Below are 20,796 nucleotides of genomic sequence, written 5' to 3' on the forward strand. Positions count from 1 at the left end.
CTTAATATTGAGCCCATACTACTCCTGTTGGAGAACTTTTGCCATTACTGAAATGAACAGGCTGCACGGGTCTTGATAGATCAGCATATTGGCATACCTACACAAATTGCCAGCCTCATTTGTGCTTTATGTGGAGTGTGGTTTTTAAATGTGACTCTAAAATATGAATTTAATTTAATTGATTTATTTTAGGTTCCAGACTTGGAATAAGTATTGTGTTGGTGTTAGGTTGAAAGTACAGTGTGTGACAAAATCAAAGGTCATTAAGGGGAAAATTTAAAACCATTTCTATTTGTAACTACATTATAATCACTTTCCTAAAATATCTGTTGTGTTTTTATTCCCTCAGAATGAGCCATTTATATTCCCATGGATCCACTTACATTGCATATTTGTGTAACTGTTTTACTATTGAGTCCTTGCAACTATTAGCGTGTTTTAAATGAATGTCAGTAGAAACTTCCCATTAAGATTTTTAGACAAGGATCTGTGTGCATGTTGTTTGGAGAACAATGAGATCTGTTGAATAAAACTAAGCAAAACTTAATTAAAACAAACTGTCTGAAGAAAATGGTTGAATTGTCGGTACATCCATGTATCCTGTAGGTAATGACAGCAGTTTGACAGAAATGACATCAACTATTTATGTATTATTTAACCTGAAACTTGAAAAATGGAACAAAAATATATTTATTGTAAAATAACTATTAATAGTAAATCTAAATGATCAAGGTATGGTCTCCTTTCAAGAATGAAGTATACCTAATTATTTAGATTAACATCAATAATAGTTTCCAAAAGTTTTTGTAATGAATGTTCAGTAATGAAATCTAACAAAAGAACTACGATAATGTCCACAAATGTATTTAAAACCAGTAAATAAAATACAAGAAACACACATACCACAAACACAAAGGAATGAAATAGGTGATGACTTTATTGTTAACAGTAATACTGCTCATTTTGACAAACACAAAACACAACACCAACATTTTATTTTTTTCTCATTATAAAAGGATTAAAAAAATTAATTCAGATAATCAGACACTTAAAAAAAGAAGATGTGCATCTGATTTATAGATAAAACAAACCAGATAATCTTCACATTATGACATTTACAGTAGACCTTGGAAAGCAACTGACAAGAAAGCGCTATATATGACAGCTGCCACTGATGTCCCAAAATGATTCATTACAATAAGAAAATGAGAAAAAACAACAACAACAAAAAAAAAACAACAAAAAAACAAACATAAAAGCACAAGTACTAAACACTAATTAGGAAAATCCATCATTCCATAATTAGGAAATGATATCAACACAAAGTATAAAATCTCCCCATTGCTATCCTCCCCATTGCTGTCCTCCTAGAAATATATTCAGTCTATGTCAGGGGTAGCCAACTCGGTCCTCAAGGGCACCAATCCGGCAGGTTTTCCAGATTTCCGTGCTCCAACACACCTGACTTAAACTAACAAGTCATTGTGGAGATCCTTATAGGCTGCTGGATCCATTTAATTTGAGTCAGGCGTGCTGGAGCTGGGAAATCTGGAAAACCTGCTGGATTGGTGCCCTCGAGGACCGACGTTGCCTACCCCTGGTCTACGTGAAGCATATATGGCTCAGAGATGTCTGAGAGTGATTTATAAGTGATTTATGACTTATCCTCAAATGTTATTAGTTTTTCTGAGGTAATAATAATGATAATAAATTTTATTTCCTGGCGCCTTTCTACACCCAAGGTCACCGTACACAAAGGGGAAAAAAAACAAATAAAAGACTTTAAAACCAGAAGAGCAAAATTCTTTTCTATAAAGTATCATAAATACAAGTTTTGTTTTTTATGATGGAATAAAAGTTAGCTTTAAAAAGAAAAGTATGCAAGACTGACATTTATGAGGTTAAAGCAGCAACCTGTCATCTGCCTTTATATTTAATCAAGACATTTTTATGTGTCTAAGGACAAAGTGTTAGAAAAGTGCATGGAATTTGTAGAGCATGTGACAACACATTATTAAACTACAACTCAGGAAACTATAGATTGATGAAGTCCAATTTCTGATTTCTCTTCCTCTTATCCAGCTGAAAGGGACAACAAAGTATGGTATTCAGAGAAAAATGGTAGCCCAAATAAATAATTATATGCACATTTTCTGATTAAAAAAAAGAGAAAGAAAAACTTACTTGTTTTGAAAACAACACAAGTTCTCCTGCATTCATCCTCAGTTTCGTAGCGGTTGTCATTTCCCCCACAGCCTCCATACCAAAACTGTGCACAGGCGTTGGCTTGTACATCATAGTACCAGCGAATGATGTAGTCTCGGCAGGTGCCTTGGCTCAAGGTGAGGTTACAGCGCGGATCAAGAGGGGGAATCTCTGGAGAAGAAATGATGTGTGAGTTTTCCAAAGATCTATACTAAACAAGTACACACATTACTTATTCTAAACATGAATATATATACTTTGCTCAGATTCAAGAAGTAACTGAAGATTGGTTGTAGCAGACGTCAGTGAACATGGTTCTGCTAAAATGTGCTGCTGTTGGATTCCATTTTCTGATAATGGAGTGTATGAAGAAAGTGCTCATAAAAATACAAAGTTCTGAAGTGATGTTTCCAAATTTTATTTCTAATGTGGTACATCAATCGCTGAAATTAAATTAGGTGGATCAGTCATGACATTTGACTTTTTCCTCTTAATTTGTGTTGTTTGCTGCCCTGCTTGGAGCAGGGGACTGAATCAAATTAACGATGCAGTGATGGTGGTTTCAAACCAGGCCTTTAGCTGTGGACTTTGCATGTTCTCCCCGTGCATCAGGTTACTTTGACTTCCTTTCACAGTCCAAATACATGCATGTTAGATTAAATGGTGACTCTAAATTTCACCCAGAGTGCAAGTGTAAATGGTTGCACTACAGAACTTTTGCAACTTTCCCAAAGAATGAAGAATTGATTCTATTATTGATTTTTTATCAAGTCATCACAATGTGGCACCAAGCCTGTGTGCAGAATACCAGCACACTAAAAATAAAGCATTTAGTCAGTCAGCCATCATTAATCTCATTATCTATGGGGTATTCTAACTCTGACAGGTCAAAATGCCTTATTTAAAAAGGAGGGCAGCGCTCACCTTCAGACAGGACTGGACTCGCTACAGGCTGCAACTTGCTTGGGCCTGAGGATGAATCCGAGTCCAGTGTTGACAAAGATGTCGCAGATGAAGATACTGATGATGCTGATGGTAAGTCTGTCTCAGTGGAGACTGAGTTCTCTCTTTTAGGTGATGACAAAGTTGTTTTGTTCAGAACAGACACAGTGTTACCACCTTGCAATTGAGCCCTTAAGTCTAAATCTTCACCGTCATCATCCTCCACCACCTGAAGTCAGATAACATAGTAACATATTATTATTGTGATTATTTGTACGGACAAAAGAATGTAAAACAGTGCTTTTCAACAAAGACCTGAAGAGGTAGAGGATCAGCACTAATTGGCAGAGTAAAAGTGTCACCACGACCTCTGCTGTTGGTTCGTCTCTGATTTTGGATCTCTTCTTGGTAATTATTCCCATATCCATTGTTACCATAGCCATGAGCACTACTGTGATGGCTATTATATCCTGTAGTTTTCTCTCCATTAATTCTATTAAAACCATGCCCACTGTTGCCATTCCAAGCCCCATTTGTGATTTGATTGTAAATTAAAGCACCATTTTCATCTTCACAGAACTGGTTGACGAGTTGAGACTCCAGGGCTGGGGGAAAAAACAAGACAAAAACCAAAACAGAAATGAGTTCATTTAAATACTTAAAACTTACTAGTAAAGAAAAGATATTTATAACCTCTCACTAAGATTATCACCTGGTAGTGTATTGAAGTCATCAATAAGGTACATGTGTTCGCTGTCTGGGTCAGATGCAATGAGATTGAGTTCTCGCAAGAACTCCGCCTGTGTAGGATCAGTAGAATTGACAATTCCCAGAGCATACATCTCAATGTTTGCAGCATGAGCCTCCCGCACAGCTATATCAAGCTTCACAGGCTCTCTTTTATCCGCCTGACCATCCGTGATGACAATGGCTACTTTTCTGACTCCAGACCGTGCGCTGAAGAAGGCCTCCTGAGTTGCTTTTCTTATAGCAGTGCCTGTGTAAGTGCCTTCACCCATGTAAGGCATCTTTCTGATTGCATGCTTGACATCCTCTTTGCTAATGTAACGAGCCAAGTTGAAGACTAACTGGACGTCCAGACTGTAGAGGACCAGTCCAATTCTGGTGGCATTACGTCCAACTGTGGTCCTGTCCACCAGCCTTGTGACAAAGTCTTTGATGATCTTAAAATTCTCAGGGCCCACACTCTCTGAGCTGTCGATTACAAACACCAGCTCCATTGGCCTTTCTTTGCACTTGATGCCACAGCCTGAAAATGATGACATACAAGTATATTAGCCTGCTGTCCTGTTGTTTGGTTTTTGTAATGTCTAAAGCTGTGTTCATCTGTTTTGGTTTAACAATAGATCAACTAACAAGGCTCATTCATTCATCATCCATATTCACTTCATTCTGCTTAGATTTCAATTGATTTGAGACAATTATCACCAAACTTAGCGTCTTTACTGTCCTCATTTTGGTTTTGAGCTCATAAATTTTATTCTTCTGTTTCATTCCCAATCTATTGTTTCTAGACAGAGTTTGCCTTGAAAAACCTAATTAACATAATCAATGACATGTATTAGTTTATGGGTTTGTTCCTTGTTTCTTCATTTTATTATTCCATTGTGTTAAGTTTTACACATAGTTGTACTCAGTGCCCGTGTTCTTTGAAGTTTTTGTTCTGCTTTTTGTGATTAATAAAGTTTTTACGTGTTCAGACTTTAGTAAAAAACAACAACAACAAAAAACAAAAACAACAACAACAACAAAAAAAAAACAGAGAAACAACAAAACTGTATTAATGTTACACAGTAATGTTTGGTGTAGATTTAATGTTATACATGGAAAAACAGAATGCAACACTGAATCAAAAGTTAACAGGTAAAAGTTACTCTCTATAATAAAATAATAATCTCTTCTTGGCTTGTAGTCTTACCACATATTTCTTTGATCATCTTAATAATGTCTTCTCTCTAAAAAATACAAAATAAAATCACATTAGTTGATTGCTTCTCTCAGTTCTTAAAAGGTCAAACAATTGTCAATTTAGTAAACTTACTGTCAGGCCTGGTTCTCCTTTTGACCCTGGTCTTCCCTGGAAATGAAAAAAGTAAAAAAAATAACACAACTGTTTCAGTCTTTTATTTATTTATTTATTTGTTTGTTTGTTTGTTTAAAACAGCAGTATAGCTCTTTTGTACTGAAAACATGATTTTTATTTTTTATTTTACCATTTCACCTGTGACTCCAGGGTCTCCCACGTCTCCTTTTGTACCCTTCATTCCCCTCTCACCCTGTGACCCGCGATCACCCTGTCACATTGAAAAATAATATTTTAGTTAGACATCAGTTAACCAGGCACTGATAAAATGTTTGAAGACATGTAAATCCACCACCTTTGGTCCAGGAAGCCCATCTCCTTGTGGACCTCTAGGCCCTGTCATGCCTTGAGATCCTGGCTCACCCTGAAATTAGAGTTTAGATTTATTAGATCCAAACCTTCATAAGGTCATAAATTGTGTCAAATTTGGTCCCGTTGCTATTTTGTTAAGTAGTTTTATTGAATAGTTTAAATGTTACTTTTACTAGTGCTGTATTACTATAAAATAGAAACTTACCTTTGGACCTTGAATACCTTCTCCTGGAGGTCCAGCTGGGCCTGCAGGTCCTGGCCTCCCAGTATTACCCTAATATACACAGTTAAATGCATATTTATGATTCAGTTAACTAAAAACTAAAAAGTAAAAGATTAAACTTAGCTCAATATGGCTAGATCATTAGCTTTTTCAGATAAGATTTTTAATCCTAAATAAATCGAGCTGCATGACAAGTGATTTTTCATACTGGTGGCCCTTGCAAGCCCTCTCCAGGTGGGCCGGGCAAACCTGGCAGTCCTCTAAAGCCGATGTCTCCCTGAAACAGATATGGTGTTTTTAAATAAGTATACATACATACAACTCATTCACAGCACAAAAACCTGTAGCCACAAACCTTAGGGCCAGGAATTCCCACTCCCTCTGAACCGGGCTCACCTGGCAAACCTGGCATACCTGGGGGACCCTGGAAACAAAATGGGAATTTTTGTCACAATTTCAAGTTCCAGATAATAAGATGTGCAATATGTAATCAGCTTTATTGTTTGGCAGATGATTCAAACCATGGGGCCTTGAATGCCTTCGCCTTTTGGACCATTTGGACCTGGCAAACCAGGATGACCATGATCACCCTGATAAAAGAAATTTTACTGATGAAGACCAACAGCACAGGTCTGTCTTGATAAATATTTTAAACAAACAATCTAAAAACATGTCATGTCATAAATGAATTAAACTGAATTAACCTTTGGACCTGGAAGTCCAATGCCTGTTTCCCCAATGGGACCTGAAGGACCAGGAGGACCAAGTTCTCCCTGAACAAGAGGAAATAAAGACATACTGAAGAGTCTTGGCACAAATGTTTTGATGCATTGGATTGCGTAAGGTTTTGTTTGAAAGTGCTCTAGGCTACCTGCCAAGTTTTGGCACTAAGAGATAGTTTAATGATGATGTTTTTGTTCATTTTACCTTTGGACCTGTAACAGAAACTCCGGGCTTCCCCGGCAAACCCTGTGGACCTGGAGTCCCACGTTCACCCTTTAAGACAAAAATTGGAAAAAATTTCATGCCTGTTTTTATTTTAACAAGACTTTGTTGTCAACAACCTATGGCAGACTCAGGAATGACTCTCTTGAAATGTTGTGTTATTGTGGCAAAAAGCTTCAAGAACAGCAGATTCATAACAGCGTAAATGGAACAGCAGCAAAGGACACAAACTTCTACTTCTTCATCAAGTGTGGTTATCAAACCATAAAAAAGGATATCGCTGTCTGTTTTACTACATTTATAAACACCTACTTTTGGTCCAGAAGGTCCTGAGATCCCAGGAGGCCCATGTAACCCACGGATACCTCTTAGACCCTGGTCACCCTGAGAAGGACAAATCCAGACATCATAAGATTTACAGTTGTAATATGAACTATACAGGCTTCATAACTGCCTCATACAAGAATAGACAATCTAAAGGTACCTTTTCTCCTTGAATGCCAATTCCTTGTGCTCCCTCAGGACCTCTTAAACCAGGTAATCCAGGTTCCCCCTGTGTGGGGAGAAATGCAAAAATAAATGCAATATGTATATATATTTTTAATTGAATGTTAGTTAGCAAGAAAAGGTGAAAGTTTTGGTTTTCTATAGAAACAAACAGCTCTGTATAAACTTTTTGAGCCACCACCCATTTTGCCTTGAAGGAACCAGACTTCCTTTTTTTTAGTTTCTTTGGGTATTGGCTGCTTTTTCAATCGTTTAATTCACAATACAAATTTTGCGTTTAATTTAGCATGTTTTATTAAACCTCTGCTCTTATTTTCTGTTTTATCAGCATTGCATAAACAAATAATGGGTGGTTCAGTCATTTTGCCCAGTATATTACCTTCTGCCCCGGAGCTCCATCTTCTCCTGGAAGACCAGGTAGACCACCCAGTCCTGCTGATCCAGGTTCTCCCTGTACCAGTAAATATGTATTTTGGACATGTTTTAAACATTCAGTGCATTGGCACTCTCATAGATATGCTATAAACCATAATTATGCTAGCACCTTTTCCTTCAGGAATTGAGATGTGTTACCTTTGGTCCAGGTTCACCAATGCCCCTCTCTCCTGGAGCCCCTTGTTCTCCTGGTAAGCCTTGGTCACCCTGAGAATAAGGTTTGTATTAAAACATAGTTCAATACTAAAACAAGGTGCCTAACTCTAACTCACTGTGTGACACGTGTGACAACTGCCATTTTTTATTTTTTAGTTTCTCCTTCCTTAAGCCCCAACGTAAGGTGCATAAAGGTCATGGTTTTAATTATAATACACTGTTTCATGATGTTGCACATTTAATAATACACTGCACTGTTATAAGGCAAGTTGGGAGCGGGACATAGCTCTTTGGCTTAAGAAGTGTGAAGATTGTATAAATGGTTTGTAGATTTTGTTTTAGCAAAACTGGTTTTGTTGGCCTGACACTGAACCCATCTTCTGTTCATTAAACTCATAATATCATATCATGTTGGGTTTTTAACCTATGATATTTTATAATTATTACAAAAAAAGCAAAATTCAAAGCCATCCATAATATAATACAGACAAGAGATTTGGGGTATTTTAACAAACCTTAGGTCCAGGTAAACCTTCTCCTGGAACTCCTCTTACTCCTGGTGGACCTCTTGGCCCCTCGATTCCCTGTGTAACAATATTGATTGGAGTCTTACTAAAGTAGAAGCTGCTACTATTGTAGTTTAGTTAAGTAACATTACAAAAAAAAAAAAAGGTTCTCCTGACCTTCTCCCCCTGTATGCCCACTCCTGTTGGTCCAACTGGCCCAGGATGACCTGGGGGCCCCAGTTCCCCCTGGAAGTAAAACCATAGTCAGTTAAATACCCCTAGTATCCATTACATGACTCAGCAGGCTATAGAGAAACACGTGTGTCCTGTGCATCTCAAAAGGTCACTTACTGCATCTAATAACTGCCAATTAATTCAGTTCAAGTTTATAGGTTTTGGCAATAATGGAGTCAGTGTGTAAAAAACTTGCATAATTGGTACTAAACTACCTTATAGGGAGGGTCATATCTAATCTACACATGAATTTGTATCATCTTCGACTTCCTTACATTGAGCAGATATTCAGCGTTCTACCTGGCTATCTCTTCTTGCCTTACAGGAAGTCATTATAATAACTGTGTCCCAAAGGACCTGTGAGGCTTTCCCTTGGTTTTCATTAGTGCCTTTACTATGTATATTTTACACTTAATTCTTGTTGAATTAATTTACTACCCACCTTTTCTCCTTTGATGCCCACACCCTGTTGTCCCCTTGGCCCCCTCAGACCTGGTAGTCCTCGATCTCCCTGTGTAACAAAACCATTTCATTTTTATGTAGTTACATAAAGTCACAACTACTGCAATTTGGTTCTCAGCCTGCCCTGCATTGTTCTCAGGAAAGAGCATGAAAGGAAAACATGTTGGCTCCTGTTGCTAAAGATGATACATGTTGACAATAGGCACTTGGAATGGCACTGAGTTTTTTGTCACTGTGATACTTATTAAATTCTGAATTTTTAAAACTTTTTCCAGCACCAGTAAAATCATTAAATGAAGGTATTGATGACTGGAAAAGAAATCATTTGATCAGGTCTGAAAGATCCTATTTATGAAATACAAAATTCAGTGGAGGAGTAAAAATGTCTTTCACAGGTTTAATAGATCTGAAGTAGCTTGAGGATATTTGTTTTTGTGTGCATAAAAAGTGAAACTGCATTTCTTTACTGACAAACCTCAACAACCAGAAATGTGTAGATGATCTTCTTTTTGTTAAATTCAATAAAAGTTCTGTCCTCCTGTGGATCAGTAAGAGGTTATTGATACAGTTTTTCCACTTGCATGGATATATTAAATTAGTGTTACTTTACTGTGGTTAGATTGTTTTTCTTTGTTGCTATTGAGTAAAACCAGCTGCCAACATTAATGTAAACTCTGTTGCTGTCATTCTTGCATGCTTTGAGTGAATCCCAGCTATCCCTGCTGTGTTTCATGGTGCAACATGTTGCAGCATGGGTGAAAGTTTTTACAGGCTTAACAACAGAATGTGTACTGACACTTGAGTGAACACCTGAGTTGTGAGTCAGTGAGCTGGAGCAGAGGCTGATTTTCACAAATTTGTTATGGTACACTACAGTTAAAGTTAAGGTACAGTCAAATTAAAATATAAATGCGTGTTTTTATTATCAGTAGCAGAAACAAGTAATTTATTTATTAATTTAAGAGGCTCAAAAATTATGATTAGGTATCTAACACCTTTTATATGGCATCCATCGTCTTTGGAGCCAAAGTGAAATGATTTAAGGTTACCACAGAGCTTCAGTCGATACACCTAAAAACCACCAACCAGGCCAGAAATCTGGATGTATTCATGGACTCAGACCTAAACTTTTAAAAACACATTAAGGGAATCGCAAAGTCAGCCTACTATCACCTTAGGAATATATCTCTATTCAGCAGGACCTGGAAAAACTAGTCCATGCTTTCATCTTTAGTCGGCTTGAATATTGTAACTGAGTTTTTACAGTTCTACCTAAAAAATTTGACACCTGCAGCTTATTCAGAATTCTGCTGCTCTTGTCCTCACTAAAACCAAGAAAGTCGACCACATCAGTCCAGCTCTGAGGTCGTTACACTGGCTGCCTGTTCATCGTCATCTGTTCATCTAGACTTTAAAGTTCTGCTGGTGGTCTATAAAGCTTTGAATGGATTAGGACCAAAATACATCAGTGACCTCTTGACCCAGTATGAACCTATGAGAACCCTCAGGTCATCTGGATCCAGTTTCTTATCAGTGCCCAGAGTCAGAACCAGACCTGGAGAAGCTGCCTTCAGCTTCTATACTTTAAATATCTGGAACAAACTCCAAGAAAGCTTCAGATCAGCTGAAACACTCAATTTATTTAAATCCAAATTAAAGACCTGTTCTTTGCTGCATTTCAATAGTTTTTATTTGAAAAAGTCCAAATCTGCATCAGTTTCTTTTAAACTGGAATTTTTAAACCTGATCATTTTTTAATATTGTTTTTATCTGATGTTCTTTCTTTTCCTTTTTTTGTTTGTTTGTAATGTTAAATTATGCTTCTTGTATTCTGTAAAGCACTTTGAATCACTCGTTGAATTGTGCTATACAAATAAACTTGTCTTGCCTATCATAACTAGATTAACATGACTAACAAAATATTTACTATTTTGTTAACTTATTGATCAACAAATGTAATATGTAAATAAAATAATTATTTTGTAACTTATACAGGATGTCATGGATGAGTTAAACTGACAGTGTGAAAGATTTGCACCCCCCCTCTGGCAGTGGGAGTACTTACACAAACCCCGTTATTGATGTGTTTGGGCAACTCCACGCCAATCATTCTCCAAGAAATATTTTTCAAGACTTTACATTCACAAAGTATGTCAATTTATTATTTTCATTATTATTTTCTCGTTTGCGTTTTATCTAGGGGATCAGACACTTTTCCTGGAGCCTTCCCACATATGCTTTGAACATGCTTCTGTAACCTTTCTGCATCAGGACGTCACTATAGAAAATTTACATTATATAGCATTTTGCTGCCACTTGGGGGCAGTCTTAGAAATATGTGGAAAACTCGTGTGGGCTTTTCTTGGTGGTGTTGTCTATCCTTTATTTTTCCCTCTTTTAGAGAAGACATAGGTCATAATGGACAAAGATCGGCTTTAAATAGGAATAAATCTGTCCAATGTGGTTTCTAGCATTTTGTCCTCTTTGATATGGTTTTTGGAGCACAGCATGCAAGTCTCGCATTGATTCAAGATCTAAAATCCTTCAATCTGCACTCACTGACAAATATCTTTGTCCAAACATAATTGGGCCCTAAATATCCATATGGTTACTTAACTCCTCTGTTCTAGCAAACTATTGATTGCTGACTGACCCAATGAAATTGTTGGACTAGTATAGTAGAATATTTTCCAAATGAAATACGGAAAAATATTTTGGTTCTTGATAGGTTAGAAAAGACTTGTGCAGAATGTGTTGATATTTAGGGACCAAGTTACAAACTCCAACCACCTGAATACTGCCGCACCTGATGTTCCTATTACAAAAGAGAAACTAACAAGGGTGTGAAAAAGCAAAATGTCTTTTTGAAGCTAGTAATAAATACTATATTGCATTTCTGCCTATAAATTGTCCTCAGTGTTGCCGCTTTAGCTGTAAGCATTGTTTGAATTTCTTAAGCAAGGGCTACATAATAGATTTTTTTTTCTTTTTTCTGTCACTTGATATAACCTTTGGTCCAGGAAACCCTTCGCCTTGGGGTCCTTTTTCCCCTTGAACACCCTGCTGTCCTTGAGGTCCCTGTAATCAAAACCAGAGGGTCAATGTAAACCAAATGGCAACAAATCTAAACACGCACAATGTCTTTTTCAATATTTTAAAATTTTATAAAAGAACAGATTTTGAAACTTACAGGAGGGCCATGATCACCCAGTCCCGGAGGACCAGAAGGACCTGGTCGGCCCTGGAATCCCATGTCACCCTACAAATTAATATAATGACATGGATTATTTAAACTACCCTTAAAAAAGTAACCACAGATAATTAAATAAGATAAATAAAGTAGGCAGAGGACAGTCCATAATATGACTTACTTTTGGTCCAGGAAGTCCAATCCCAGTTTCCCCCTGTATTCCCGGAGGGCCAGTTGGGCCCCGTTCACCCTATGATCACAAAGAACCTATATCATGCTTATTAATAAGATGATTTCCATTTTTTCTATTATTTGGGGGTCTTCATTTATAAAACTCCTTAATGATAAAGAAAACCACATTGTTTCATACTGTACAGCACTGTAGCACCTTGGGTCACCTCCTGTCTGAAACATTCTCCACCTAAAAATCCTAGTCTACCCTGATTGGTCAACAGGCCCAGAAAACCTATATAATCCACAAACCTAGAATAAAAGATATAAAAGACTCTAGGTCAGACAGAGAATAACATCTTTTTTTGGAAAATTCCCAAAAGATTGAAAAGGATTGGACAAAAGTTTAAAAGTCACTGATTCTGCTTTTGGCTTGATGTATCTTCTCAGGATACGTGTTCTCAAGCACAACAAAAATTTGAGGAGTCTAGGCTTAAGCACACAGATATATAACAGGCACACATAAATATGTAAAAAAAAAAAAATTAAATAAATAAAAGATATAAAAACACCCCTATATTTACAGAAATGAGAAAGAATTCACTGCAGACAGAGTACTATTTACAGCAGGGATCTCCAACTCCGGTCCTCGTGAGCTACTGTCCTGCAGGTGTTGGATTCTACCCTGATGCAACACGCCTGACTCAAATCACTGGGTCATTAACAGGCTTGTGCTGAGGTGGGTTGTAGTAGGAGACATCTAAAACCTGCAGGACAGTAGCTCATGAGGACCAGAGTTGGAGACCCTTGATTTACAGGGTGGATAAAGTGCATCCCAGTGCAAGGATGGAGGTCTCTGTGTGTGTGTGTGTGCATCTAAGAAGGTGTGAATCTTCAATGCGTGAGTTCAGATCTGGTAGACGACGACCCAGAATCCCCTGAGCTGTCCTCACCACCCGGGCTAAGTGGTGAGGCTTACAAAGCTGTAACTCTATAGGTTAGCTTCCTTTCATGGGAATTAATCTCTTAGACAAACACACAGACAGACGGACGGATGGACAGATAGATAGATAGAAAGATAGACAGACAGACAGACAGATAGACAGATAGATAGATAGATAGATAGATAGATAGATAGATAGATAGATAGATAGATAGATAGATAGATAGATAGATAGATAGATAGATAGATAGATAGATAGATAGATACTGAGTTTAGATAGTAAATAGGGAAGTAACATAAAAACCACCGTGACTCCAACTAACTTTGTAAATAGAGCCTACATGTTGTTACATGGCAAGACATTGCACACAGACGTTCCATGTATGTTATTAACTGCAAGCCTTGTTAGTGAAGCTGAGAATGCTGTAGGCACTTCCTAGTCTGTATTTAAACACAGGATTAAGGCCATCACGGGAACCTGTTGTGATTCTTGAATGAATATCAGTAATGATGGAGGAGACTTTGGCTGATTGCCAGATCTTCATACAGGGGCTCGTTAGAGGACAACAGGCTGCTGTGCTGCAGGGTTAATACCATAGTGATAAAGCTACAACCTCTTGTTCAAACATATCATAAAAGGAAATGTAAAGGTCACAGCAGATGTGCATAATGAGGTTAGTTAAAAAAAATGTCAAAAGGGGCTGACCTGCTTTCCCTGAAGGCCCTCTGGTCCAATGTCTCCTGGTGGTCCTGGTAAGCCCTGGGCAAGCACATTATAAAGCCATTTATAAACATTCAGTAAAAAAAAAGGTGTGTATCTATGTAAGTTAGAGTGTTTCTTTGTGTGGACTGGATGAACTGTTTGACATGATTTATTTTCAGACAGTATAACCAAAAGATAAAGATTTCTAATAATACCAAGTCAACATTTTGCTGGCTATACTTTTATAATTAAAAAGTTAATTTGGTATTTGTTGAGGCGTACTTCAAATTTTAGTATACCTACGTGTCCTACTGTCTATGTCTGATTTTTAAGTAATTTTAAGAGTTGTCTACTGAACAATCATTGCAAACACATCCACTTTAACTGACCTGCAGACCTCTTGGTCCTCTTGCTCCACCTGAACCTTCTGGACCCTGAAGCACAACACACATGCATGAGACAGAACATTAAGTTGAACACAATCTAAATATAGAGAAAAAATCATCAAACTGTGACTGTAATACTGAGCATGTGTAGTAGCATCAATTGTGCAGTCTTACCCTGTCTCCTTTGATTCCTGGAGTGCCGCACTCACCCCTCTCACCCTGTGCAGAAATGACAAACACTGCACAGGTTTGGATTGTCTTCAACAACCTAAAATGTCATCTTTTATCATTAATATAAATACCTTCTCTCCTTTGTAACCTGATTTTCCCTGTAGAAAAATAATCAAGGTGTCATATGGGCGCAAATAATATGTTTTTAACTTTGGTCATGAGTTATGGTATTTACCTCAGCGCCCTCTCGCCCAGGTACTCCACTTAATCCTGCTTCCCCCTGTTAATGACAGATTACTCTGATTTATAAGACAAAATTACCATACAGCCTAAAGTTAGCAAATAATATAAAGGTTAAGAAATAAATGAACAAAAAGAGGAGGTATATGTAAGGGACTGATTCATTACTCAGTTAATTTAAAGGGTTTTGAGGGACTTGTTACATGACACCACAGATAACGCTACACTTGAATAACAGTTGGTCACGCAAGGACTGATTTAGATTTCCAAAACTGAGACATGTTATTTGGGGTTTCATCTACATGGACAATGAATCTCTACAAAATCTTCAGAAAATATGCTACATGATTTTCAAATATAATTATATTTCTGTCTGCATCTATGTCATTATTTAAAATTTGTTCATAAAAAAAAGTGGAGGTGAAGGAGGGTAGAGGGTGAAACAAGATTATGTCATCAGAAAAGAACTGGTCAATATTCATTCAGAGGCCATAGAAAAGTGCAATTATATAGATAAATATGAAGAAAAGAAGCCAGGACCTAATATCTAACCATGCAGTACCCCAGTGTTTTGAATTCGTAAAGGCTTTGTGAAGAAATTTTGTTATAAAATTAAGAAAAAAAGCATTTCTGTGTAAATCTAAGATGAATAAACCTAATATCAGCTTAGTCTTGAATAGAAATCACAAACGGCAATGTTCATAGCCAGAAATGCAATAATTTATTTACATTTAAATAAGTCCATGCATTCATTGGCTATACGTGCTTCTTCAACCTAAGTGTAATGGATGTTTTATATTATAGACAAATCTTTCATGACTTAAAAGTAAAATACAGATATTTGCTGGACATCTTTAAGTTACAGTTTACTTGCATCTACTTTAAAAGCATTTATTGCTTGGCGTGAACTTGAGGTAAACTCCACATAATCTCATCATTACCTACAGAAAGCTAATGAATTTAAGAGTGACACACTCAGGAAGTATTAAGTAACAGCTAAAATTGCCGCCAGGTCAGAATTTCCCAGTTCTCATGTCCATCAAAGACATGCACCTTTTGCCCTTTCAGCCCTGGAGCTCCATCATCACCAGGGCGACCTTTCTTCCCCTGGAGAATGAAACACAAGTTTTGATTAATTTCTATGCTTGACATTTTTTTCTCTCGTTGATGAGCACTAAAATGACTTTAACAAATAACAGACCCACAAACTATAAGTTAAAACTTGTCTAGGAACAAGTGGAAGCATTTTCTTTTCTAGACACTTTTTGTTGAATACTGACAGAGAAAGAGGTTTGTAGCCTGATTGCTGACAATGCTAATTGACTGTTGAAGCAGTGAGACATGAGGTATCTTGTTCTCATCGCTGAGAGTCACTGTTGTGAGCTGCACCTGGACAGCATACAGCAGTTGCTATCCACCAGAAATCGCTAGTTTGTGGCCATTAAACTAATGAGAGCAATTATGTGAGCCCCTCAGTCTGAGTGTAAGAATTTGAAGAATCTCTGAGGTGAAAGCACCTGGTCACACAGCTGTCGGTCAGCAACATGATAGTCTGCTACAGAGCTTGACCGTAATAGAGCTGGTTGTTATATGAGGAGGGGCGGGTACTCACTGGGGGCTTGATTATGGTTGAAAATGTATGAGTGAGTGTCTGAAGAAATGTCCATACTGATACCCTACAAATGGGGGTGTTTCTGAGATTTATGATGGCCAAAGGTCAAATTTCATAGGCAGCAAAACTCTAAATGCGGTACCTCTGGTTTCCATGGTTAAGATTTTATGTTGGAGAAAAATGCACAATAACTAGCTGAGACACATGTGGAGTCACAACAAAGAGCGTTATATCTCTATTCCTATTCTTAATGGCATATATTTGCTTTTAAACAATGGGTTCACACTTACTTGGACAAAGGCTACACTGAAAAATGAAGCTATTATCCTGTTTTAAAAAATCTCTACAATTATCCTTCCTGAAATGCCAGGATAATTTTAAATATCTGCTTGAGATTTAAGAAGTCTTCCTATTGACTGTCTGACTGCAACATTCCTTTGGTTAAAGTGTTTTCCAAAAGTTTAAGACTAAAAACTTACCGCAGGCCCGCTGAATCCCCTTTCTCCTTTCTCACAAGTACATCTTTGAGCCACAGGGCACTTCAGAAAGATGACACATGTTTGTCAAACCAAAGTACAACATGTTTAATCTTAAATGTATATATTTGAGGGCATAATTGCTTATGTGCTTACCCCTTCATCAGCTATGGCAGTCTGCAAAGAGATTGAAAACAAGATTCAGGGAACTGCAGAACCTTTGCAAACTGTGTTCAGTGATGATAAAGTTTTCAAATACATGGCATTACTTTATGCAAAATGTATTACTATTGGAAAAAAAATCTAAGTTAAAGTCTAAATTTTTCAACTTAAATGAACGCAGTAAGATTGCAACATAAAAAAGTTGAAAGATAAGAAAATAATTCTCAGTGGCTTTATTTTGACAACTTGTCAAATCGTTCTTAAAAAGCTTTGTAAAAAGGTTAAATCCAGAACTGTCAGACACATATAATCTATAATTTGTCTCACTACATTTCTTTAGAAATACCTGAACATGCCTGCCCATGTGCAAACTCTAAAAAAACACTTATTCAAAGCAAACACATCACTCTTCTGCTAAAAGGTATTATACTCACAACTTCAGTGAAAATTTTTTCCACTATGTCTACGTCCTGTAGATTATGGAGGAAGCGGGAGAGTGGGGAGCTGGCAAGCAGACGGAGCTCTGCTACATTAGTTGGCTCATTGGCCGCCCGGGTGATGCCCAGAATGAAGAATTTGATGCCCTGGTTCTTGGCATCTGCGACAGCAGATAAAATGTCCGGGTTCCTTGGGTGGGAAACACCATCAGTGAGCAGCACTACTACTTTGGTACTGGAAGGTCTAGATTCCTCCTGGTAGATTTTGGTCATGTTGGTGATGGCATAGGTCGTGTAGGTGCCATGTCCAATGTAGACGATGGGTGCAATCTGGTTTTTGAAGTTATCTGCTCCTCTCCAGTCTCTGAAGGTTTGCTCTTTGATAACATGGCTGCTGTATTGCAGCAGGGCCACCCTTGAGCTCAGGTGTCGGCTGGTCTGCAGCCGTGCACCTTGGAGTCTTTCGACCATGTCCATAGCAAACCGCTTTTCCTGCTCATGATTGTCTTTAGCACTTTCAGAACTGTCCAACAGGAAGGAGAGCTCCAAGTTGCAGTCCTCATCAAGGATAGCTGTGAAAATGTAGAACAAGGCTTTCAAAGTCAGTACATCTTTTATGTACAAATTACTGGCCAACAAATAATTAAAGTTCACACAGAAGACATACAGAACTATGGTAGAATAGTACAATCGCTGTGAGAAATAGAGTTTATATGCTGTGATAGGTTAACAGATACATAAACACAGGGGCAACACTGAAAGGTTTGTCATAGGATTAATATAATTTTCCTTTGCCACATTTTTCATGCATTTTCTCACCTTGTCCATCATGGATACTTGCAGCCAAAGGTTTGACCCTGGATTTCTTGTAAGTTTTCCTCTCATCATAGAAATCTTGAGCCCACATGCTGGACAACGCTGTGACCAGCAGCACTGATGTAAAAGAGGAGAACATGCTCGCCCCTGAAGAACAATTCAATAACCAAAATCAATCAACATTACAGTCAGCAGAAGTAGTTTAAATTTCAAATCCGAATGGTACAGGTGGCTACAAAAGTTAAAGTAAACTAAAACAAAATTGTTTTCAACATGAATTGAGCGTATCCTTGAAAAAACTGAGAAACCATCTTCATAGTGACTCACAGTTTCTAGTATTTTAGTGTCCAATTTTCAGTCTAGGCCAAAATGCAGACTTGACAGGCAGCAGGAACAGTTGATGGCTAACATGGACAGTGAGTGTGCTCCAGTTAGAACAGCTGTACAGCAGCAGTAGCAGCAGTCATTTCGAGACAAGAAAGAGAAAGACCCTGAGATGCTCCCTCCTCCTTTATAAGGAGGCAGATCCATTGCAGCCATGCCAAAACTCCTGCTTTTGCCTCAGGGCTAGGGAAGGCTGTTGGGATAAGTTTGCAAGAGTTAAACAACATTGTGTGTGTTTGCTGAGAGTGGTATTTTTTAAAAAACAAGTACAGCCAGCTTTCAAATGTACAAATGTACATGTTTACTACAGGATAACACATTTTGAAATACCCCAAAATTACAGTTATCATGAGTTATAAGTGAATATTAGTGTATTTGACACCCTTTCATATCCTAGGTCTTAATTAGCAGCCAGCAGATTCATATACTCTATCTTCTTTCTAAACTTTCTGTATCACAGTGGGATTGTCTCCTATGTGGTGACTGAGCTTTAATGCAACAACAAAACAGAGAGTTTTAAGACTTAATATTTATAGTGGCATAGATGCCAACATAAATTCCACAGACAGGAGGTTTTTAAGTTCAGAGGCCATAATGGCAAAGGCCTGGTCACCTTTGGTTTCTGCCTAGGACTTTGGAATGACCATAACAGCCCTGCCTGAGGAAAGAGGGTTAAAAGGTCCAAGTATTTTACTTTAATTCTTAAATATAAAACATGTTTAAAAAAATCAAATATGATATACTATTGTAGATATATCACACATAGATTCAAATTTAAGAATGTTTTATTGTATTGAATGTATTTTGACTGAATGTGTGCTGTTGGTGCCTAAAATTTTGAACTTTTTTCATTTGCTGTTTTTATCATCATTTCAATTAAGATGAGTTTGATAACAAAAGGCAAGAAGCATTAAATATATAAAAATGTTTCTCAGAATATAAAGTACTGAAAGCTGCAGGCAGAACTTCAACCTCTACACCCTTAAAAATGACCATTTGACCACACAGTAGCAGAAGTGACCTTTCAGCGCTCTCCTCCTGGTGTGGCTTAAAGATGGGGTTGGTCCTGTGCAGACTGGCAGAGAATTCATGGAGCCTTCTGCCTGCTGTGCTTGAGGTGAAGAAGCTTTGTATTGCAGAGCTGCAGGCGAGAAGTAATTAGAGGAGACTTTCTGACACAAAGGAATGTTGCACTTAATGATAGTTTGGAAAATTCACCCTCCATCTTTACTCCGATTACTGCCATCCAAAATGTATGTATAGGACTCATTGTGAAAATGATTATAAAGTTTAGCTGTCGTCCAGGTATGTGCATCATTCACAACGTATAAAAGATGTTGCAAAAAGACTAAATGAATGAATCTTAGTGCACAGATTATGGAGAAAGGAGATTACCATGTAACTGTGACCACTTTGTACAGGTTACATCAAATAAATATTGAATGTATTCTTCTAAATGTATTGATTGTTTAGGCACAGACACAGATCTTTAACTTAAAAAAAAAAAAAAAAAAAAAATCACAAAACGTTGTGATGGGGAGGGGGGGTAAATCTGTGAGAGAAATTGCTAAAACGTTTAAAAACAACTTTCCTCAAAAAAAGGTTGAATTGAAGTGAATTAGCATATTTTTCCCTCTACAGAGTTCAATATTCAACCAATCTAAAGACATTTCATGATTAAGGACAGGAGCACAAGCCTGAGTTGGATACCTTCAATATTAAGAAAAATAAAAAATAAAAAAAAAGGGGGAATCTGTTGGAGTAAATAAATCTCATAATCAGTAAGCCTTTCCTGCAACTGCTTAGAAATCCGGGATTGACTGATACCAAAAACAAAGACTGATTCTTGCTTGTGTTTGCCTCTCAACTACAGACCTGATTTATTCAGAACAGCAACCAGTTAGTTAAAACCCACTGTTTCACCTTGTGTACTTTCAGATATTCTGACCAATCACTGCTATCCCTTCTAGCTTAAAAATACAAGAGAAAAGGGGCAGTTATAATTATTAGATCAACATTATGGAATGCTCTGCCTCTAAATATTAGTTCTTTTTCATTTTCATAATTCTTTTTA

The 20,796-nt window shown here is 37.4% G+C and overlaps 1 protein-coding gene across 1 annotated transcript; it reads right to left on the reverse strand.

Moving 5' to 3' along the window:
• Positions 1-919: 919 nt before the first annotated feature.
• On the reverse strand, positions 920-18,803 carry col28a2a (collagen, type XXVIII, alpha 2a). Its single transcript, XM_042000828.1, has 36 exons — positions 18,666-18,803; positions 18,342-18,485; positions 17,520-18,094; positions 17,080-17,100; positions 16,927-16,986; positions 15,889-15,942; positions 14,831-14,875; positions 14,727-14,753; positions 14,599-14,643; positions 14,428-14,472; positions 14,042-14,095; positions 12,403-12,471; positions 12,222-12,290; positions 12,041-12,109; positions 9,012-9,080; positions 8,513-8,581; positions 8,345-8,413; positions 7,812-7,880; positions 7,618-7,689; positions 7,216-7,284; positions 7,044-7,115; positions 6,714-6,782; positions 6,491-6,559; positions 6,308-6,376; positions 6,142-6,210; positions 5,995-6,063; positions 5,769-5,837; positions 5,547-5,615; positions 5,382-5,462; positions 5,210-5,245; positions 5,087-5,123; positions 3,860-4,417; positions 3,463-3,752; positions 3,130-3,376; positions 2,185-2,376; positions 920-2,082 (listed from the first exon to the last, which is right to left on the reverse strand). The coding sequence occupies exons 2-36, from the start codon at positions 18,475-18,477 to the stop codon at positions 2,075-2,077; spliced, it is 3,690 nt and encodes a 1,229-aa protein (XP_041856762.1). The 5' UTR covers positions 18,478-18,485; positions 18,666-18,803; the 3' UTR covers positions 920-2,074.
• Between the last annotated feature and the right edge of the window lie 1,993 nt (positions 18,804-20,796).

This window comes from Melanotaenia boesemani, chromosome 12 (assembly GCF_017639745.1).
Source record: "Melanotaenia boesemani isolate fMelBoe1 chromosome 12, fMelBoe1.pri, whole genome shotgun sequence".
Lineage (NCBI taxonomy): Eukaryota > Metazoa > Chordata > Actinopteri > Atheriniformes > Melanotaeniidae > Melanotaenia > Melanotaenia boesemani.